The 22,511-nt window shown below is 45.3% G+C and overlaps 1 protein-coding gene across 1 annotated transcript; it reads right to left on the bottom strand.

The window, feature by feature from the left end:
* Nucleotides 1–1,023: 1,023 nt before the first annotated feature.
* Nucleotides 1,024–22,328, bottom strand: FAXDC2 (fatty acid hydroxylase domain containing 2). The gene is given in 10 exon segments (XM_044948707.2): nucleotides 1,024–1,180; nucleotides 1,932–2,106; nucleotides 2,704–2,739; nucleotides 2,742–2,806; nucleotides 5,644–5,738; nucleotides 7,842–8,107; nucleotides 13,825–13,928; nucleotides 14,060–14,151; nucleotides 16,534–16,581; nucleotides 22,146–22,328. Coding segments are annotated over 9 exon segments (1,038 nt in total). The 5' UTR covers nucleotides 22,146–22,328.
* Nucleotides 22,329–22,511: the final 183 nt, after the last annotated feature.

Genomic DNA, 22,511 nt, shown 5'->3' with positions numbered 1-22,511 from the left:
ACGGGGTTCTGGACAATGACTGCCCTGGGAACCCAGGGTGGGGGTGGCTTCCACCTGGGCAGCTCTGTGGTTTCATTGTAGACAGGTCTTACCAGAAAAGGCATTGCTGCTAAAATTATCCTGTGAAAAGGGTGCTGAAACAACTGGTTCATCATTTGGGTGGAAATGAGGATTTTATCCACTGTTCATATGTGTACTTGCTACCTTATTGGAGGAAGAGGGTGCTAGCCTTTTTGGTCCTTTATACAGGGGATACTAGGGTACCTCAGTTGGGTGTCCTCCAAGGTTAGCACTCTAACCCTTCCCTCTGTGCAGGGCCACAGGCTTTGGCCTTTGAGTCTGTGAGTGCTTGAAGGTATTAGGGTAACCTCTGAACCTCTTTATATTTCAGTTATCCTGGGAGAAGCTATGTGACTTTGTTTTTCTTTTCAGAGGAGTCTGAGGTCCAGTTGCAGTGCGCTGAGTTGAATGGGGCGTTTGTGTGTGTGTAATGGGATTGATTCCAGAACTGTTGCCAGGGTGTCCTAACCCTGTCCTGAGTAGGGTATGAGAGAGGCTTTAGGGGACAGGAAGGGACAAAGCAGCATCTGGTTCCCTCATCCCCTGGTGCCAGGAGCAAGGATGGCTGCAGGCACACAGCTCCCTGCCACCTTGTCATTCTGTATCCTGCCAGGGCCACCAAGGGATCATCTGGGGTGCCTGTCCCCTTCCATTGGAGAGGACCATTGGACTCCCCAGGAACCTTCTCCAGTAGCTTCTTCCCTCTGGCTGGCCTGCATTCCGGGAAGATGTATTTTTTCCTTCTGTGAATGCTTGGACCCATTGTGGATAACAGGAGCAGTTGGGGGAGCCCTAGTCTCTGTGGCTCTGCTTTTCCAGGAAGCTGATCTTCCCCTGCCCTCGTAGGGTCATCATCAGAGTGTGTGGCTGAAGGAGCAAGCTGTTAGATGTGAGTAGGAGTCCTCGGGCATAGCAGAGGACTGTCTGCTGAGGGGATGACCAGTGTGGAACTACAGCTGTTTCTTAGTCCATCATCTTCAGAGGATCAGGGATGCTCTCAGAGACTGGGGTGAAGCCCAGCAGGATCATGTGTCTCTTGTAGGCCTTGGTCTGCTTAAACACAGTGTCAGTCCCATGGAGGTAGTCCAGCATCCCCAGAGCCGCATAGCACTGGTCGACCCTGGAGGAGACAAGAGGGTGCTGCAGGCTGGTGTGCTCATGTCCATTTCACCTGTGCCCACCTGAGCCTTCCTGCCCCACACCTGTCCCCACCGTGCCCACCACCTGCTTCTGAGTCACCCGAGTGGGTGTGCACAGATTGCTAGGCCCCTCCAGAGTGAAAATCGATGCTTTTCCTTTGAAAAGCTCTCTGATTTGATGCACACAAGTCAGAACCTGGAGCAGAGCCTGCTTGTTGAGGTAGGTTCTAGAATCCATCAGATTCCCCTAGAACACTTACTAAATGCAGTTGCCAGGCCCTATTTCCCCAGAGGCTTTGATTCTGTGTATCTGAAGTGGAACCCCAGAGCCTGCATTTGAAAAAAGCATCTCAGGTGATTTCTGATGCAGGAGGGTCCTAGACCATACTGCTGAGACTGGAGGCTTTCAGAAAGCACACAGCTCCCCTTGAATTATCTGCAGGAATTGTATGCATACATGCATTTTTCTGGTAGTGCCCATAACTTACGCTATACACTCAAGGGGGCCAGGTGTAAATGGAGCTTAAACAGTGGCAAGGAAGATCCAGTGTCAGAACCAAAATGGCAAGGTGATTTGGGTCCCACGGGGGTGGTTATTGCGCTGACCTCAGACGCCTCTCCCTCCACTAGACCCACATTTACACTGAGACACCAGTGTCTGCTATCAGGAGCTCCAGGAATAAAGGTGAGTGTTAACTGCCCAGAGACCCAAAGTGGGGAGAGGTGCCTTACTTTTGATGGTAGTCATGGAATTCAGGTGAAGGCAGGAAAGGTAGGTGGTAGCCACAGTGGGAGATCATGGTGAAGATGAAGGCCAAGGAAATCCACATGGTGATGGAGGACACGTGGGAGCCCATTACTATTGGACCCAGTATTGCCAGCAGCATGTTGATGTGCAAGGAGAGAGCTGTCTGAAGTGGGGCCTGAGGGGAAGAAGGGAACCAAGGTGGATGTCCCCTTCCCCCAGAGTGGTACCAGGAAGACTTGCTGACTCAGATCTGGGGAAGATGAATGAATTTCTGGACCTTAATTTACTGTAGTCCTTCAGCTTTCCTGGTGCCTCAGACCATAAAGAATCCACCTGCAAAGCAGGAGACCTAGGGTTGATGCCTGGGTTGGGAAGATCTTCTGGAGAAGGGAATTCCATGGGCAAAGGAGCCTGGCAGGCTACAATCCATGGGGTCGCAAAGAGCTGGACACAACTGTGCGAATTTCAAGCAACTTTCAAGTTTTTTAGCTTGAAACCTAGGACAAGGTATTAACTGTTTGAACCTCAACTTCCTCATTATCAGAATGGTTGTTTCTAAATGCTTGTTGGGAGGACTAAATGAGATAACTCACATTAGGCATCTGGCTTTTCCTTGGATATGCCAGCATAAATGGTAGCTGTGGAAGGGGCAGAAGAAAGAAACTCCCAGTGCGGTCCCATTTTGTGCAGGAGACCTTAGCTTAAGGAAGGGGATTGGGGCCCTCTGCCCTCTCCTCTGGGGAAGCCGAGCTCTACTCACCACATGTTCAATAGGGTGGACAGATAGGTTGGAGCAATGGGTACTGTCCACTCATGTTTCTTATGGATTTTCTTATAGAGTTTTGGGTGGTGAAGGAGTCTAGAAAGATAGTTACCAGTTCATAATTTGCCAGCCTCCCTCTCCCCATCCCTGATCAGAACTTGAGAAAGCAAAGGTAAAAACGGGTTACATACAAGGAGCAAAGTTGAAAACACACTGAATTGGCACCCAGACAGACCTGCCTTTGAGTTTTTGTGGTGCATAATTTGGGGAGGGTGACGTAGCCTGTCTCTGCCTCAGTTGTATGAGCTGCAAAGTGGGTGATGGCCAGAAAAGATTCCATAGGGGAGTGAATGGGAAACTGCCCTGCCACAGGCATAAATGGGAGTTCCAGACACTCCTGGGTTGTCTTGGGTTGTCAGCTATGGAGCACAGAGTGGTCTTCCTGTTACCTAGATAACAAGAGGCTTTCCAGACCAGGTGGTGATGTCCCATCCCCACAACTCCAAGGAGGCCTTGTTTCCTGGGTGCTAGGAGTAATGTCTGGCTGGAGCTGGCAGCCCCCGAGTGCGGACCAGCTCAGGGGGGAGCCACCTGGTCATGCCCTGCTTTTGGAAAGTCCCCTCCCCCAGCCTGAGTATCTGTCTGAACTTGCCTGCTGCTTCCTCCTTCTACAACTTCCACCACTGTCCTCCCCATTTCTCTCCCAGGCCCAACCCCATGTATTCACACAGGCACCTTGGGGAGCGTGGAGAAGGCGGTCAGCCTGACTCCTTCTTCAGCCTTTTGGCCCCTGGTCATCCAGGGAGGCTTGACCAAGGTCAGGTGCAGAGATCGAGGTGATGGGCCTCCTCATGTGGTCTAGCCTCGCTTCACCAGGCCCAAGTGAAGAAGGATTTGAGTCAGAGAGCTGCAATCTGGCCTCTTGACCAACTTGTGTAAGTGGGTCTTCCTGGTGTTCAGGGTGGTAGTCACCCTCAGTGACAGGATGTCACCCTCAGTGACCTCGGCTCAGGATGGGGGCCTGCCTGAGCGTTCTCCCAGGTCACTGTGGAGAGCTGGCCCCACATGCTCACACCCCATTGGGCCTCCATGCTGCAGCCAATCTTTCCTTGGGGACCAGTCACCCCCTTTCCTTTCATGCAATCTAGTCTCACTGCCTCAGGCTCCAGTAAAGGAGCCAGGGAGCTGCTATCTGGCCTCTTGACCAACTTGTTGGTCAAGGAATGGCCAGGGAATGGCCCCATGACCACAGGTCACTTGCTGGTCCTAATGAACTGGTTTGGAGGTGTCAGAAAGGATTTCTTTTTGAGAAATTTCTGCAATCTGGAGGTGTATTGCCCCAAGGCAAGGCCAGGTTCAGTGTGGTCCTTATACTTCAGGCCTGGCTCTCTGGCTTCTCCAAGCTCTGTGTGTATTGAGGGACCAGAATTCAGTCTCTAAACCTTCAGTTCATCCCATGGCAAAGCCAAGTCTGGCCAGACTCATTTCAGACTACCTATAGAGGAAGTAAAACACCTCTTCTGGCAACCTCGACCAAAAGGAGAGTGTGATGTATGATCACTCATTCATTCAAATGATATTTATTGAGTACTTTCTACGTTCCTGGCAGTGTTTTGTGTGCTGGGAAGAAAACAGTGAACAAAACAAATTCCTGCCCTCACTCAACTTATATGCTTACCATTTTAAATAGAATGATCAGGGTAAACTTCATTGATGGTGAGATTTGAACAAATGATGAAGAGGAAACGTTTATGGAGGGGGAGTGTGTTCGGGTAAAGGGAAGAGCTGGTAGAAGGCTCTAAGGCGGCACACTCCTGGCATCTTTGGCTGGACAGGAGTGAGCAGTGGGTTGAGGAGTGTGGAAGGTGAGGTCAAGAGGTGGAGGGGAGCCAGTGCATAAGGGCCCCTGAAGCCACACTAAGGACTTGGACTTTTACTCCAAGAGAAGTAGATGTCATCCTGAGGTTGTGAGCCGAGAAGTGACAGCATGCACAGGGTTACTCTGGCTGCTGTGTTGGGAATAGACAGTAGAAGACCAAGAACAGAAATGGGGAGGCTAATTAGAATTGCAAAAATATACACATGAGAGGATGGTGGTGCAGACCAGGGAGGTGGCAATGGAGGTGGTGAGAAGTGGTTGGATTCTGGAGGTTTCCTGATAGACTGGATGTGGAGTGTGAGGGAAAGAACATTCTCAAGAGTGACTCCAAGGCTTTGGGTGTGAGAAGCTGCCCAACTCAGATAGGGGAGGCTGTGGGGAGCAAAGACTTTGGAGGGAGCAGAAGTTCAGAAATGATCTGTAGATCATGTGGGATTGGAGATGTCTATGAGGCAGGTGGATATTTGATCCTGGATCAGGAGAGAGTCTGGGTTTGAGAGATAAATGTGTGTGAGCTGTCAGAGTTTAGGTGCTATTTAAAATCATGACACTGAAGAGATGAGGACAGAGAAGGAGAGCAAGGCTGAGCCCTGGGTGTCAACATTAAGAGGCTGGGCAGATTAGGCTGAGGTGGAACCAGAAAGCAGACTGAGAAGGGGTTAGCTATGAGGCTGGAGGACAGAGCAGGGCCTTGGGAGCCAGTATAAGAAGCTGCAACAGGGTGGCAACGAGCAACTGTGGAAACAGTCCTATTAGGGCTAATGAGACAAGCCTGTGACAGGGACACTGGCCACCTGTACATTTCTGAAGGAGCCATGGAGGTTAAGGCCTGATGGGAGGAAGTTTCTAGCTAGAGTAGGTGAGACAATAGTTTTGTGTTTATTTGTACGAGGTACAGGCTGAAGGATTTAGAGTTTTATGATGTCTTACTTTCAAACCAAAAAATTACAGATACATAGATATTTATATTTTTATATATAGCAAAAGCACACATTTTAAACTGTTTAAGATTGGTGAATCTAGGTGGTGGGTAAATGAGTGATCAGGGTACTACCTTTTCACCTTCTGTATATGTGTTTTCCATTCTTCATAGTGTGAAATGATGGGGAATAAGAGTAGACAGAGGAACTGGAAACTGTAGAGACAACTCTGCAAAGAGGACCAAAAATATGAGTGGGAGTGTGTATGGGAGAGGGAGGTAAAAGTTTTGAGTTTGGTTTGGTTTTTAAGCTGGGATAAATTATAGCAGGTTTGTGATAAAGCAGAGAGTAAGAGAGCATACGCTAATAAAGTAATGCTCAAAATTCTCCAAGCCAGCAATACGTGATCTGTGAACTTCCAGATGTTCAAACTGGTTTTACAAAAGGCAGAGGAACCAGAGATCAAATTGCCAACATCTGCTGGATCGTCGAAAAAGCAAGAGAGTTCCAGAAAAACATCTATTTCTGCTTTATTGACTATGCCAAAGGCTTTGACTGTGTGGATCACAAGAAACTGTGGAAAATTCTGAAAGAGATGGGAATACCAGACCACCTGACCTGCCTCTTGAGAAATCTGTATGCAGGTCAGGAAGCAACAGTTAGAACTGGACATGGAACAACAGACTGGTTCCAAATAGGAAAAGGAGTACGTCAAGGCTGTGTATTGTCACCCTGCTTATTTAACTTCTATGCAGAGTACATCATGAGAAACGCTGGGCTGGATGAACCACAGCTGGAATCAAGATTGTTGGGAGAAATATCAATAACCTCAGATATGCAGATGACACCACCCTTATGGCAGAAAGTGAAGAACTAAAGAGCCTCTTGATGAAAGTGAAAGAGGAGAGTGAAAAAGTTGGCTTAAAGCTCAACATTCAGAAAACGAAGATCATGGCATCCGGTCTCATCACTTCATGGCAAATAGATGGGGAGACAGTAGTTGGCTTTATTTTTCTAGGCTCCAAAATCACTGCAGATGGTGATTGCAGCCATGAAATTAAAAGACGCTTACTCCTTGGAAAGTTACAACCAACCTAGACAGCATATTAAAAAGCAGAGACAGTAGTTTGCCTACAAAGGTCCGTCAAGTCAAGGCTATGGTTTTTTCAGTAGTCATGTATGGATGTGAGAGTTGGACTATAAAGAAAGCTGAGTCCTGAAGAATTGATGCTTTTGAACTGTGGTGTTGGAGAAGACTCTTGAGAGTCCCTTGGACTGCAAGGAGATCCAATCAGTCCATCCTAAAGGAGATCAGTCCTGGATGTTCATTGGAAGGACTGATGCTGAAGCTGAAACTCCAGTACTTTGGCCACCTGATGCAAAGAGCTGACTCACTTGAAAAGACCCTGATGCTGGGAAAGATTGAGGGCAGGAGAAGAAGGGGACGACAGAGGATGAGATGGTTGGATGGCATCACCGACTGAATGGACATGAGTTTGGGTAAACTCTGGGTGTTGGTGATGGACAGGGAAGCCTGGCCTGCTGCAGCTCATGGGGTCGCAAAGAGTCGGACATGACTGAGCAACTAAACTGAATTGAACTGAAGAGAGCAGGAGAGGAAAAATTAAAAGAATGCAAGAAAGAGAAAGAAGAATTGCTGGAGTAAACAAGAGGTGGTGGCTGCAGTGTGCAGATGGTAGAGGAACAGCTGGAGGAGGAACAAGGAGAGACTACATGCTGCCTCAGGTGGACAGGGAGAGCTTGCGTGCAGTTGCTCCCCGCAGGCTACAGTGGTGCGAGGCTGTGAAGGGTCTCTTCTACTTGAAGGCAAAGCCATAATCTGGGAGGATGTGTTGAGGATTTGAAGGAGGAGGAGAAGCATTAACTAGCTATCCTGTCCAGAAGAGAGGGAGGGTAAGCAGAGCATGGACTGGTCTTATAAAATCTGGTAGCTCTGTTCAATTGGTTGAATGAAATAATCGGGAAGGAGTCCCTGCTTAAAAAACAACCACCACGCACACAGACAGAATTAATGATGGTGGGGTTATCCATTGTTTCAGCAGCTGTGTCCTTCCCAAACAAGGCCAACTGATATCTGTCAGCGTCGGCCATTGCTGTCCCTGATCCTGTGGGTAAGGGGAGACCTGACTGACTTCTTTGGGGCTTGGTCAGTGCTGGGCTGAGACAGTCATTTCTGTTCCTAAAATGCTGACCCAGGTGTCAAGGGCCAGAACAGGCAGGTGGAGAGCCAAGTCTAGGGGTCAGGAGACCAGACATGAGTCTTGACTGGCTGGCTCTGAGATTTGAGACATATTATGTACTCCCTTTAAGCTTCTAATCTGGGGGAGCCTTTTACATAAGCGCTGGGCTCGCACTGTCCATGCTCTGTCCAGGGCTGGCTAGCAGAGTTTGGAGGTCGCAGCTTCAGCCCCTGCTCTCTGTGCTCCAGCCTGCAGAAGCTGCAGCAACACCTAACACAGTCATTGCTGTCGATATGAATTCGGTAGCGGGAGATGAAGTTAGGCTTTCCAGTCACGTCCACCACCAGGAGAAGTCCACTGAAGGTCCGGTAGACCAGAAGAGGCACTTGGGTGACACCTAAAGTTAGGAAGCAGAAGGAAAACATAGGGCAACTTCAGGAACTGGCAGGGTAAGTATTCCCTGAACGCACGCTTGGTGGTTACTGAGGTTACACTGTGGGCAGGCCCAGGGCTGGGGCCCTGCTTTTAGTCTTCAGGGGACAAGCCTGCTCTGGAAACTGGCATGGGTCACTTAAGGAGTGTCTCTATTTCTTTCCTTAGCTGTAGTACGGGGGCAATAGACTTCGTGGTGGTTTGAGACAGAACAGCAAAATATTATAAGATGTGTGATGCACTCCACATAGAAATGACTTTAGGTTGACTTTTGGCTATCTGCCCTCTGAGCCTGAAGAATAGCCGAGGAAGGGAGGAGCAGGGGGAGACCAGTTCAGCTCATGACGGGCAGTCAGGTCACCCAGTCCTCATGAGCCTATGATGCCATGAGCAGAGGGAGCTCAGGTGTCCAGTGGGTGTTTCCCAAAGTGGAAAACCCACCTCTGAGGGGCTCCTTGGTTAAACAATCTTCACACCCTGCCCTCTTAAAGAGTCAGGGTCCAGACCAGTGTGGTAACAGCTCTGATAATTCCTGTTTGACTTTCTTAAACTCAGCCTTTCCCAGGCTTTTCTGTATCCAGTACTGTTTTCTCAGATAGCTCAGAAGAGGATGGCCATATGTCCCTGTCTGCCCAGAACAGTTTCAATTTACATCTATGATTCCAGCATCATTCTTAATAACCCCTCCTTCACTCTCACACATGGCCCATTTGGATGATACCTGGTATGGTCTCCCCCCAACCTCATTAACCTCCTACAGAAATGCTGTTGTCCTGCAGGATGTTTTAGAAAACGCCGATCAACACAAATTTAGATAGAGTTCTTGGTCCGCATCCCACTTTTCCATGAAGTCACTCCAAATACCTCTGATCTCCTCCAGCGAACAAATTAGCACTTTATCCACCCCAAGTGGCAGTTATCCAGGTGACATCACAGTGTTACCTAACTCTTGTGCTATTAACTGTATTTTTCCTTGATTTGCTGCCTCCTCTACTTTCAGTATCCCAAGGAGCAAGGGTGTTTTTCTCTGTTCTCTGTCTCTTCCTTCCATCCTCCTTTAGTAGCCTTGTTGCTCCATCAGGCACCATGGCTTGTGCCAGTTGATACCTGGAAAGTATTTGGCTAACACAATGGGGAAATGTGACTGGCATAAAGGTCCTCAGGGCAGTTTGGCCCTTAGGCCTAGTGGGCCGTCCATTGAGGTGCCTGCCTACCTGTTCATCCAAGGGCTCCTTGAGGAATACAGAGTGAAAATCGCAAGAGGTGTCTTGAGCATTTTTTTCAGCTCTAACTTGTCAAATTGCAAATATTTTTTCTGTCTTGTATTTGCTTATCACTACCTATCACAGATGATAGGTAGTTTCCCCATCATTGTAACAGAAACATAAAATGTTTTCCCACCACTCTCCCCATGTACATTTGAAATTTGCGTTGTTTTTTTCAGTGAGTCCTTAAGATTCCGTTAACCCATCATGTTTAATATTTAGCCCATTTTCAGTTTTCTTTCTGAAGAAAACAGTCTTCAGAAACATGAAACATTTTATTTATCTCTACATTTGCTTTGTGAAACTGACACATTTTTATCTCCCCTTCTAGGCTGTGACATAGTTTTGGTTGAGGTTTGTTTTGTAGTCCTTTTCTTCCAGTCAGACTGTGACATAATTTGAATCGGGTAGCTAGAGTATGTTAATACTTAATCTTAAATTTCTCTATATCCTACTTATGAGTTTGGCACCAAGTCACTTAATAAGTACTGTTTGATTGAATGCATGTATAATTGAGGACAGTCACTATTGTAGGTAATGCTTTATAGATATCTATCTTAAAATAGCTTTTTCTTCTACTCTGTTTCCCTAGGACTCTTTAGAGCCACTGGCACTGTCAGTAAGTATTTGCTGATTGAACACATGCTGTCAGGCCCCAAGAGCTAGGTTGCATCAGCCCCAAGGACATAGCCTCACATGAGACACAGCAGCCCTCTGTACTTGTGAACCTGACGTCTGGAAGCTGGAGTACTGCTCTCACATGCTTTCGTTTACACATAAACTTTTTTTTTTAATTTTTCTATTTTTGTGCATGTGGGAGATGTCTCAAGATCTTTTTTTTGTAATTTATTTTTAATTGAAGGATAATTGCTTTACAGTATTGTGTTGTTTTCTGCCAAACATCACCATGAATCAGTCAGAGGTTTACCTATGTTCCTTCCTTCCTGAACCTCCCTCCTCCCCTCCTCCCCATCCCGCACCTCTTGCAAGTTACAGAGCTGTGGTTTGAGTTCCCTGAGTAATACAGCAAATTCCCATTGGTATCTATTTCACAAATGGTAATGTATGTTCACATGTTACTCACTCCATACATCCTACCCTCTCCTTCCTGCCCACTTTCATGTGCGTAAGTCTGTTCTCTTTGTCTTTGTGTCCTCTGCTACCCTGCAAATAATTTATTTCATCAGTACCATCTTTCCGGATCCCATATATATGCATTAGTATACAATATTTATTTTTCTCTTTCTGACTTACTTCACTCTGTATAATAGGCTCTAGGATCATCCACTTCACTAGAACTGACTCAAATGTGTTCCTTATTATGGCTGAGTAAATAGATGGGGCGGAGAAGGCGATGGCACCCCACTCCAGTACTCTTGCCTGGAAAATCTCATGGACGGAGGAGCCTGGTAGGCTGCAGTCCATGGGGTCTCTAAGAGTCGGACACGACTGAGCGACTTCACTTTCACGTTTCACTTTCATGCATTGGAGAAGGAAATGGCAACCCACTCCAGTGTTCTTGCCTGGAGAATCCCGGGGACGGCAGAGCCTGGTGGGCTGCCGTCTATGGGGTCACACACAGTCGGACACAACTGAAGTGACTCAGCAGCAAATAGATGGGGAAACAGAGGAAATGGTGTCAGACTTTATTTTTTTGGGCTCCAAAATCACTGCAGATGGTGACTGCAGCCATGAAATTAAAAGAAGCTTACTCCTTGGAAGGAAAGTTATGTCCAACCTAGATAGCATATTCAAAAGCAGAGACATTACTTTGCCAACAAAGGTCCGTCTAGTCAAGGCTATGGTTTTTCCTGTGGTCATGTATGGATGTGAGAGTTGGACTGTGAAGAAGAATTGATGCTTTTGAACTGTGGTGTTGGAGAAGACTCTTGAAAGTCTCTTGGACTGCAAGGAGACCCAACCAGTCCATTCTGAAGGAGATCGGCCCTGGGATTTCTTTGGAAGGAATGATGCTAAAGCTGAAACTCCAGTACTTTGGCCACCTCATGAGAAGAGTTGACTCATTGGAAAAGACTCTGATGCTGGGAGGGATTGGGGGCAGGAGGAGAAGGGGACGACAGAGGATGAGATGACTGGATGGCATCACTGACTCAATGGACGTGAGTTTGAGTGAACTCCGGGAGTTTGTGATGGACAGGGAGGCCTGGCGTGCTGCGATTCATGGGGTCGCAAAGAGTCGGACACAACTGAGCAACTGAACTGAATTGAACATCCCATTGTATATAATCACCACACCTTCCTTATCCATTCATCTGTCAATGGACACTAGATTGCTTCCATGTTATAGGTATTATAAACAGTGGTGCAATGAACATTGGTGTACATGTGTCTTTTAAGTTTTCGTCTCCTCAGGGTATATGCCTAGTAGTGGGATTGCTGGGTCATATGGATGGTTTTATTCCTACTGTTTTAAGGAATCTTCATACTGTTTTCCATAGTGGCTGTATCAATTTACATTTCCACCAACAGTACAAGAGGGTTCCCTTTTCTCCACACCTTCTCCAGCGTTTATTATTTGTAGATTTTTTTAAGGTCCATAATTTTTTATTTTTTTATATTTTCATTCATCTTCCCTCTTTATTGAATTTTGATCATCTTTTTTTTTGGATGATGATGGTCATTCTGACCAGTGTGAGGTGATATCTCACTGTGGTTTTGATTTGCAGTTCCCTAATAATAAGCAATGTTGAGCGTCTTTTCCTGTGTTTGTTAGCCATCTGCATGTCTTCTTGGGGAAATGTCTGTTTAGGTCTGTTGTCCACTTTTTGACTGGGTTGTTTGTCTTTCTGGTATTGACTTGTATGAGCTGCCTGTATATTTTGGAAATTAATCTTTTGTCAGTTGTTTCATTTACTATTATTTTCTCCCATTCTGAGGGTTGTCTTTTCACCTTGTTTATAGTTTCCTTTGCTATGCAAAAGCTTTTAAATTTAATTAGGCCCCACTTGTTTATTTTTGTTTTTATTTCCATTACTCTAGGAGGTGGGTCATAGAGGATTTTGCTGTGATTTATGTCATAGGGTGTTCTGCCTATGCTTTCCTCTAAGAGTTTTATAGTTTCTGGTCTTACAGTTAGGTCTTTAATCCATTTTTAATTTATCTTTGTGTATGGTGTCATTCTTTTACACATAGCTGTCTAGTTTTTCTAGCAGCACTTATTAAAGAGACTATCTTTGCCCCATTGTATATTCTTGCTTCCTTTGTCAAAAATAAGCTACCTGTAGGTGCATGGGTTTATTTCTGGATATATTTATTTCATGGGTATATTTATTTATATCCTGTTCCATTGGCCTATATTTCTGTTTTTGTGCCAGTACCATACTATCTCAATGACTGTAGTTTCGTAGTATAGTCTGAAGTCAGGAAGGTTGATTTCACCAGCTCCATTCTTCTTTCTCAAAATTGCTTTGGCTATTCAGGGTCTTTTGTTTTCATATGAATTGTGAGACTTTTTTATTCTAGTTTTGTGGAAAATGCCATTGGTAATTTGATAGGGATCACATAGAATCTGTAAATTACATTTGGTAGTAGAGTCATTTTCACAATATTGATTCTTCCTACCTAGGAACATGGAATATCTCTTCATATGTTTATATTGTCTTTGGTTTCTTTCATCAGTGTCTTATAGTTTTCTGAATACAGCTCTTTTGTCTTTTTGTGTGGGGTTCCCTGGTGGCTCAGAAGGTAAAGAATCTGCCTGCAAAGCAGGAGACCTGGATTCAATCCTTGGGGTTGGAAGATCCCCTGGAGAAGGAAATGGCAACCCACTCCAGTAATGCCTGGAGAATTCCATGGACAGAGGAGCCTGGTAGGCTACAGTCCATGTGATCATAAAGAGTCAGACACGACTGAACGACTTAGGTAGGTTGATTCCTAGGTATTTTTTATTCTTTTCGTTGCAGTGTGAATGGGATTGATTCCTTAATTTCTCTTTCTGATTTTTCATTGTTAATATATAGGAATACAAGAGATTTCTGAGTATTGATTTTTATATCCTGCAACTTTGCTAAATTCACTGATTAGCTCTAGTAATTTTCTGATAGAATCTTTAGGGTTTTCTGTGTATAGTATCATGTCATCTGCAAACAATGAGAGTTTTACTTTTTTCCAATCTGGATTCCTTTTATTTCTTTTTAAATTGTTTTTTATTCCTTTTATTTCTTTTTCCTCTCTGTTTGACATAGCTAGGGGGATGTCTCAAGTTCTTTTTTTTCAAGTTCCTTAAACATCCACTCAAGATTGCCCACAAATTTAGTACTCTTTGGGATTACCACTGTCTTTAGGTCCTCTTTCCTTAGAGTAATAAACTGAGAGGTCTCAGAGTAGAGAACAAAACAAACAGAATTAAGCTATAACCCGTACCCAAACCCTAAGGGCTGGTGTCTGGGAATCTTACCTAGAATGTAGAGGAGCCACTCCTTCCCTTCAAATGTAGACAGCAGCCTCTCCCACTGGGCTTGCCAAAAGTAGCAGGAAGCACCCCAAAATCTCTGAAGATACCTTGAAAGAAAACTCATTCATGTTTCTGCTTGAAGACTGGTGGGTGGACAGCTCCTGAATCCATGCTTTGCCCGCAGACCTCCACCACAAGGCCCCCAGATCCTGAATTAGAGCCGGCCGAGCAGACTTACCCTATGATGCAGTTCTAGTGGACCATCAACAAGAGAAGGCTGGAGCCCAGGATGAAAGCCGTCCCCCTCATGGAGCCCCAGATGTGTCCCTCCTAGGGGACGACAAGAAAATGTCAGGCCCTAACCAGACTCCTGCCTTCCCAGGCGGCTCACTGCTGAAGCCTGGCAGGAGTGATGGGCCATCAAGTTCTCAGTCATGCCAGCATGGCACATCTGCTGACCTTTCCCAGCTTCCACAGGAGACTCTTCCTTGTCAAGAGCTCTCAGGCTTGTGCGGAGGTGAGCATGAAAGTTAGAGCTTAAGGGTGGAGGGAAGGAAGAGTGCACACCTGCCCCAGAGAATCTAGCAGGCAGTTTTGTCACCTAGATAATGACAGATGAGCCTTCCAAGAGCCATGGGATTTCATGACCAGTCCTCATGTTGAACAGAGATGCAGATTTTCTATACATGGCAATCACCTGGGAGCTTTTAAAAAATCTCAATATGCAGTCTCCTTCCCAGATCAGTTACATAAGAGTCTCTGGGGTGGAGCATGGGCTGCCCGGTTTTTAAAGCTCCCCATTGAAATCCAGAGGGCAGCAAGGCTGGGACGGCCATCACAGAGGGATCTGCAGGATCTTTGATGAGGCAATGGGGACTTCACTGTGTTCCCCAGCCAGGCCTGCTTTCCAGTGCCCATCACTCTTTTGTCCTTGAAGAAAAGAGTAAACAAACACATTTTCTGACTTGTAAGAAGTCCTCTGCCTCCCATAGACATAAGCCTGGGCTGCCAGCTTATGTCTGAGGCTGATAAGAGGCTCCCTGGGGAAAGAATAGGCACTGGCCATCACTGGGTGGTCCTGACATGTTCTCCAGAAGCCTAAAACATCAAAGGTAGCAACCCTGATGGTAAAACAGGAAGGTCCAGTCTTGTAGAAGGAAATCCCTGGTGTGTCACCAGTTTCCACAGTACATTGCACAGGGATGACAGATGTCCATTACAGTTTATGTATATAAGCCTGGATGGAGTCTGCTCATGTTCCTTCAAGGGAGAGAACGAGAAGTGGTGGTCCCTACAGGTGTGTGCAGTTAGTGAACATCCTTGTACTGGAAGCTGATCTAATAGGATGCCATGTCTTAACCCAGACTTTGGAGATTTGGAGGAGTGTTTCTTTTTTTTTTTTTTTAATACTTATTTATTTGGCTGCTTTGTGGAATGCAGGATCTTACTCTTAGTTGTGGCGTGTGATCTCTTAGTTGCAACATGTGGGATCTAGTTCTCTGACCAGGGAAGGAACCTGGGCCCCCTGCATGGCAAGTGTGGAGTCTTGGCCAACTGGACCACCAGGGACGTCCCCTAGTAGACTGTTTTGATGGACCCATTCAGAGCAACCTGAATCTGCATTGCCTCTTCTTCTCTGATTATCCCTTCACACTTTCAATCAGAAGAAGTTTGTAAGTCATTTTCTAGGGCCAGTGAAATGTTTTTCAATGCCTACTACTCTTTGGGGTCCTGAGTTATGAAAAATGACCTCCTTTTCTTCTTTCTTTCTTGATCTCTCTCTCTCTTTTTCTGTCTCTGCCATTATGGGTTGGATCACCAGGACCACAGAAACTTGTTCTTTTACATAGGCTGTTTAAAGGTCACCTCCAAACTTGCCAGTCAGTTCATCTTGGGCTTTTGCAATTACTCCATTTTTAGGATTCAAAGGACCCTTTTCATGAGCTTTTCCAGATGGCCTAAGAATCTTCCCTTTGAGTTTAGTCAAATTTAAAACCTCATTTTCATGAGTAAGACTAGCTGTGTTTTCATGGATCATGGTGTTTTCTGTCTCTTGAAGCCCAAAGTGCCAGGAACATATACAGGACAAAGGTCTCTGTGAAGGGCAGGTGCATACAGATCAGACGTTATTGGGATCTGCTGCAGCTTGTTCCCCAACCCCCCCCGCCCCAGACCAGAGTGGACCTCCCTCATCCCCAGAGCAGATGTAGAAGGGGTGGTTACAAAGGCCTGAGCCTGGGGCATTCTAAGGGCCAGGAGACCTTGGTGGGACAGCTGTGGGGCTCTTCAGTGCCCTACATGCAGGCAAAGGGGCTTGAGTGATAAGGAGGCAGCTTGGAGTCCAGTGATTCTGCTCAGCTACTGAGGGGAGCACTTCACTAACATGTCAGCTACCCCAGCATCCTGTCGGTTACGCTACAAGCACAGGCATGGACAGGAGCACTGGCTGCATGCTTACCACTTTTATGGGTTAAAGTGAAGTGAAGCCACTTAGTTGTGTCTGACTCTTTGCGACCCATGGACTGTAGCCTGCTGGGATCCTCTGTCCATGGATTTCTCCAGGCAAGAATACTGGAGTAGGTAGCCATTCCCATCTCCAAAGGATCTACCTGATCCAGGGACTGAACCTGGGTCTCTTGCATTGCAGGGAGATTCTTTACCATCTGAACATTCAGGAAAGCTCAGTTTGGTGGGTAGAGGACTCATATTTACCTGGTTTGAATTCTCATTGTGTAGCGTACGTCCAGCCTCTTCTTTCATCTGGAATAAGAAAGTGCAGGTGAGCCTAGGTGTCATCTTCACATGCAACCAGCTAAGTAAGTAATAGCGAATGTCATGGTGAATGGCCAGCAATGATTTTTTATGCTGGCTACTCATTAGAATCACCCAAGAGTTACCAAAAAAAAAACAAAAAACAAAAAACCCCAAAAAACAAATCACACCAAATCTCCCCTGGGATGAGACAAAATGATTCTAAAATGTACATGGAGATCTTTAAGTGCAAACTCAATTAGGCCTTAGGAAGCATCACTATGAACAAAGCTAGTGAACTATTTCAAATCCTAAAAGATGCTGCTGTTAAAATGCTGAACTCAATATGCCAGCAAGGTTGAAAAATCAGCAGTGGCCACAGGACTGGAAAAGATCAGTTTTCATTCCAATCCCAAGGAAAGGCAGTGCCAAAGAATGCTCAAACTACCTCACAATTGCACTCATCTCACATGCTAGCAAAGTAATGCTCAAAATACTCCAAGCTAGGCTTCAACAATATGTGAACCGAGAACTTCCAGATGTTTAACCTGGATTTAGAAAAGGCAAAGGAATCACAGATCAAATTGCCAAATATCTGCTGGATCATAGGAAAAGCAAGAGAATTCTAGAAAAGCACCTACTTCTGCCTCATTGACTATGTTAAAGCCTTTGACTATGTGGATCACAACTGTGGAAAATTCTTAAAGAGATGGGAATACCAGACCACATTAACTGTCACCTGAGAAATCTGTATGCGGGTCTAGAAGCAACGGTTAGAACTGGACATGGAACAACAGACTTGTTCCAAACTGGGAAAGGAGTATGTCAAGGCTGTATATTGTCACCCTGCTTATTTAACTTCTATGCAGAGTACATCATGAGAAATGCTGGGCTGGATGACGCACAAGCTGGAATCAAGATTGCCAGGAGAAATATCAATAACCTCAGATATGCAGATGACACTACCCTTATGGCAGAAAGTGAAGGAGAACTAAAGAGCCTCTTGATGAAAGTGAAAGAGGAGAGTTAAAAAGTTGGCTTAAAGCTCAACATTGAAAAAACTAAGATCATGGCATCTGGTCCCATCACTTCACGGGAAATAAATGGGGAAACAATGGAAACAGTGTCAGACTTTATTTTGGGGGGCTCCAAAATCCCTGAAGATGGTGACTACAGCCTTGAAATTAAAAGATGCTTGCTCCATTGAAGAAAATCTATGACAAGCCTGGACAGCATATTAAAAAGTGGAAATATTACTTTGCCAACAAGGGTCTGTGTAGTCAAAGCTATGGTTTTTCCAGTAGTCGTGTATGGATGTGAGAGTTACCATAAAAAAAACTAAGTGCAGAAAAATTGATGCTTTTGAGCTGTGGTGTTTTAGAAGACTCTTGAGAGTCCCTTGGACTGCAAGGAGATCAAACCAATCAATCCTAAAGGAAATCGACCCTAAATATTCATTGGAAACACTGATGCTGAAGAAGAAGCTCCAATACTTTGGCCACCTGATGCAAAGAACTAGCTCATTAAAAAGACCTTGATTGGAAGACTGAAGGAAAAGATTGAAGGCAGGAGGAGACGGGGATGACAGAGGATGAGATGGTTGGATGGCATCATCGACTTGATGGACATGAGTTTGAGCAAGCTCCGGGATTTGGTGATGGACAGGGAAGCCTGGTGTGCTGCAGTCTGTGGGGTCACAAAGAGTCAGACACAACTGAGTGACTGAACTGAACCGAAGGTACTATAATCATTACATTTTTACTGTGCTTCCTGTCTTTTTCTCTACCTTTTGAAGTCTCCCATTTAAGAACTACCATTGTCTTTAGTTCAAGTATTCTTTTTTTCTTTTTTTAATTTGGCTGTGCAGGCTCTTATTTGCAACATGCAGGATCTTTAGTTGTGACATGCAGGCTCTATTCCCTGATGAAGGATGGAACCCAGGCCACCTGCATTGTAAGCATTGGAGTCTTAACCACTGGACCAGCATGAAAGTCCCAATCTCATCTATTCTGTTGCCCCAGTTTTCCATTTGAAGAAATGGAAGCATAGAAATTTTCATTATTCAGCTTCAGTTTGGTTCGGTTCAGTCGCTCAGTTGTGTCCGACTCTTTGTGACCCCACAGACTGCAGCACACCATGAATCGCAGCACGCCAGGCCTCCCTGTCCATCACCAACTCCCGGAGTTCACTCAGACTCACGTCCATTGAGTCAGTGATGCCATCCAGCCATCTCATCCTCTGTCGTCCCCTTCTCCTCCTGCCCTCAATCCCTTCCAGCATCAGAGTCTTTTCCAATGTGTCAACTCTTCGCATGAGGTGGCCAAAGTACTGGAGTTTCAGCTTTAGCATCATTCCTTCCAAAGAAATCCCAGGGCTGATCTCCTTCAGAATGGACTGGTTGCATCTCCTTGCAGTCCAAGGGACTCTCAAGAGTCTTCTCCAACACCACAGTTCAAAAGCATCAATTCTTCGGTGCTCAGCCTTCTTCACAGTCCAACTCTCACATCCGTACATGACCACAGGAAAAACCATAGCCTTGACTAGACGGACCTTTGTTGGCAAAGTAATGTCTCTGCTTTTCAATATGCTATCTAGGTTGGTCATAACTTTTCTTCCAACGAGTAAGCGTCTTTTAATTTCATGGCTGCAGTCACCATCTGCAGTGATTTTGGAGCCCCAAAAAATAAAGTCTGACACTTTTCCACTGTTTCCCCATCTATTTCCCATGAAGTGATGGGACCGGATGCCATGATCTTCATTTTCTGAATGTTGAGCTTTAAGCCAACTTTTTCACTCTCCACTTTCACTTTCATCAAGAGTCTTTTTAGTTCCTCTTCACTTTCTGCCATAAGGGTGGTCTATTCAGTTTCAGATTACAGTTATTTAGTGGCAGAACTTGAATTCAGTGCTTATTATACTGACAGAGTCTGCACAATGTATAGAACGTGCTGAAGTTGGTGAATGCAGGGTGTCATTTAGGGACTAAAAGGAATAAGGTCAGCCTCTATTAGCTGTAAATAATGGATTAGATATTGTGTGTGTGTGCTTTCTTTTTTAATACCAAAAGTAAAATAGGGCATGGTTTTTCTATATTAATCATTATTTTGAGAAACATTTATTGTGTGCCAGATACAATGCTAGCCACAGAGGATACAAAGATTAATAAGACATGCTTCTTGGCCCTATTTAATAACATAATACTATATAACTTTGATTTTCCAGGTGAGAAAATATGTAGGGGGAGGATAGGAAATGGCATTTATGATGGGACTGCATTCAGAGAAAGAAACTATATGCACTAAAAGTAAATATTCTAATACTTTATAACAATGAATTGACTTTCCCTTAAAGGGATTTCGATAGGTATTGTAAGATTATCCAAATTACATGCTTTTTAGTGTGGTTCTTTTGAAAGTAGATGATTCTGACTATGCCAGTTTTTCATCGCAGATCCTGAATCTAGATAAATGACAGAGTGAAGCTGTGGTGGACGTTCACAGCCTTGAAACTCGGAAGACAGGGCAGGGGAATGGGATGAGGGTGGGAGAAGTGGGCAGTTTTGTCTGCAGCCTGGTTCTTTCAGATTCTAGGTTCCTGGATATTCTACATGATTGATGAAGTTTCCCATTTGATAGGTAAAAGATCAGTTCAGTCCAGTCGCTCAGTCGTGTCCGACTCTTTGCTACCCCATGAATCGCAGCAGCCAGGCCTCCGGGTCCATCACCAATTCCCAGAGTTCACTCAGACTCACGTCCATCGAGTCGGTGATGCAATCCAGCCATCTCATCCTCTGTCGTCCCCTTCTCCTCCTGTCTTCAATCCCTCTAGCATCAGAGTCTTTTCAAGTGAGTCAGCTCTTCGCATGAGGTGGCCAAAGTATTGGAGTTTCAGCTTCAACATCAGTCCTTCCAACGAACACTCGGGACTGATCTCCCTTAGGATGGACTGGCGGTCTCCTTGCAGTCCAAGGGACTCTCAAGAGTATTTTATGTGAATGTACATGGTTTCTTTGTAAATATTTTGTGAAATTATTAGAAAAAAAAATTATTAGAGAAATGGAACACCTGATAGACCATCTGGTCTACCCCTTCCATTTTATAGGTAAAGAGATAGGTTAGATAGCAAAACTGAGTTGTTCCAAACTCCATACAGTGTCCGACAAAGTCCAGGCTTTCTAACACTTTGCCTGGTATCACAAGCGGTTTCAGAATAACATAAATTTTGTTTCATGAGGGAGAGGGCTACTGTCTCTTGAGGGCCGAAACTGCCATCACTTCAGCCTCTGCTCTCAGGCTGTTTGTATTCTTGGGAAAAGCTGGGCAGTCTGCCTCCAGCTTAAAGCTTCTGATAAAGAGGGTTTTGAGAAGGTAGAAGGACAAGGTCTGTATGTAAGTGAAACTCATAGAGGGAAAAGATATTCATTCAAGAAGGTAAAATGCTTGAAGGAAAAGTTTAAACTCTGAGACATAAATGACCCCCTTTGGACAGTTTTAGCAATGCTCTCTTCACTGCTTTTGCTGTGGGTACTCATACCCCTTCAGATTTACTGCCCCACTTGACCGCATGGCCGGCAGGCTGAAAGCATGCCTATTTTGTTTACTCTGAGATCCACAGCACCAAACACAAGCCTAGCATACTCAGGAAGTATTTGTTGAATAAACAAAAGAAGGGGGAAAGATTTTTTTTTTGCCCTCAGAATGTGTCTAACATTTGCTGTCAAACATTTCAGCACCTTTTCCTATACTATACACTTTCCTTTCTAAGGTCAGAAGCTAATGCTCAGAGCATTTGTTTCTGCCAAATTGAATGGACTCCTTATATCCCAGCTAGAGAAATTTAGTTGGAATTTCTATGAAACTGAGCCAACTTACAAGTCTCTATCTTGTCTTGCTTGCCTTATACCTCAAAGGATCCGTATGAGCACCCTGAAAATCACTGGCCCACTGTTCACCCCCATCTACACACACTATTCCTCTCCCTTGGTGACCTCTGTGGGAATCCATCCTGGGGTACTACCAGGACATCCACAAATCTAAACATGGAACAGCTGTTGATAAATCCCAGTATGTGCTTGAAAACAGCTTGGATGTGGTTGTCCAGCTCCTAGCCCACACACGTACCTTGGGCCTATGCAGTTTTGTTGTAATTGGCCCCATCCCTTCCAGGTGGCCCTACCAGTTTACAGAGAGGCAATTCAACCACAGTTGCTTCCTGGCAGTCTTTTACAATCGGATTTTCGAATTCTAACTTGGGGTTTTCGCCTTCACATGGTTTTGAAGCCAAACCCAATCCATTTGACAGAATTATCTGTCAGTTGCTAGAAAAACAGGACTACACAGAGGAGGGAGATGGTAAAAACACAGACGGAGGATGTAGACATTAGCAAGACAGGAGAGGATTCTGTGTACTAAGAAAACATCTCAGGACATTTCTCAGAGGCAGATCTCACCTGCACTGTAAGTGGGCAAGACAGAGAGGTGCAAAAGTGAGAAGGGGATGCTTGGCCTTTTTTTAAATGAACTTGGATGCGTCCTAATCTTGGTGACGAGCTTCCCTGCCCCGCTCCCACTCACCTCTGCAGTTGGCTGTTTCCCAGTTCCTTCAGGTCCCTGCACAGCTCAAGCCAGCTCTCTCTTCCTTCAGCCCCCAGTCGGCAGCTGCTGCCTTCTCACCCTGCTAGTACTCGGGTGGGCTGGGAGGCTGGCCAAGCTGACTGGCTGGCTCAGGCCAGGCACGTGAACATAATGGGAAAAAGAATTTGGGTCTATTTTGATGAGAAGACAAAAACACCCTTCTTGCCAAAGGACATCTGAAAACCAAGAGGAAATACTCAGTTCAAGCCAGGGCTTGAAAAAGCACATTTGGCTGAACTCTGGGCTTCTGTCTTTTTTTCTTTTTCCAAACTTCTTACATCTTCCTCAACTTAAGAAACTGTCACT

The sequence above is a fragment of the Bubalus bubalis genome, chromosome 9 (assembly GCF_019923935.1).
Source record: "Bubalus bubalis isolate 160015118507 breed Murrah chromosome 9, NDDB_SH_1, whole genome shotgun sequence".
Taxonomy (NCBI): Eukaryota; Metazoa; Chordata; class Mammalia; order Artiodactyla; family Bovidae; genus Bubalus; species Bubalus bubalis.
This window is presented reverse-complemented; position numbering and strand designations above follow the sequence as displayed.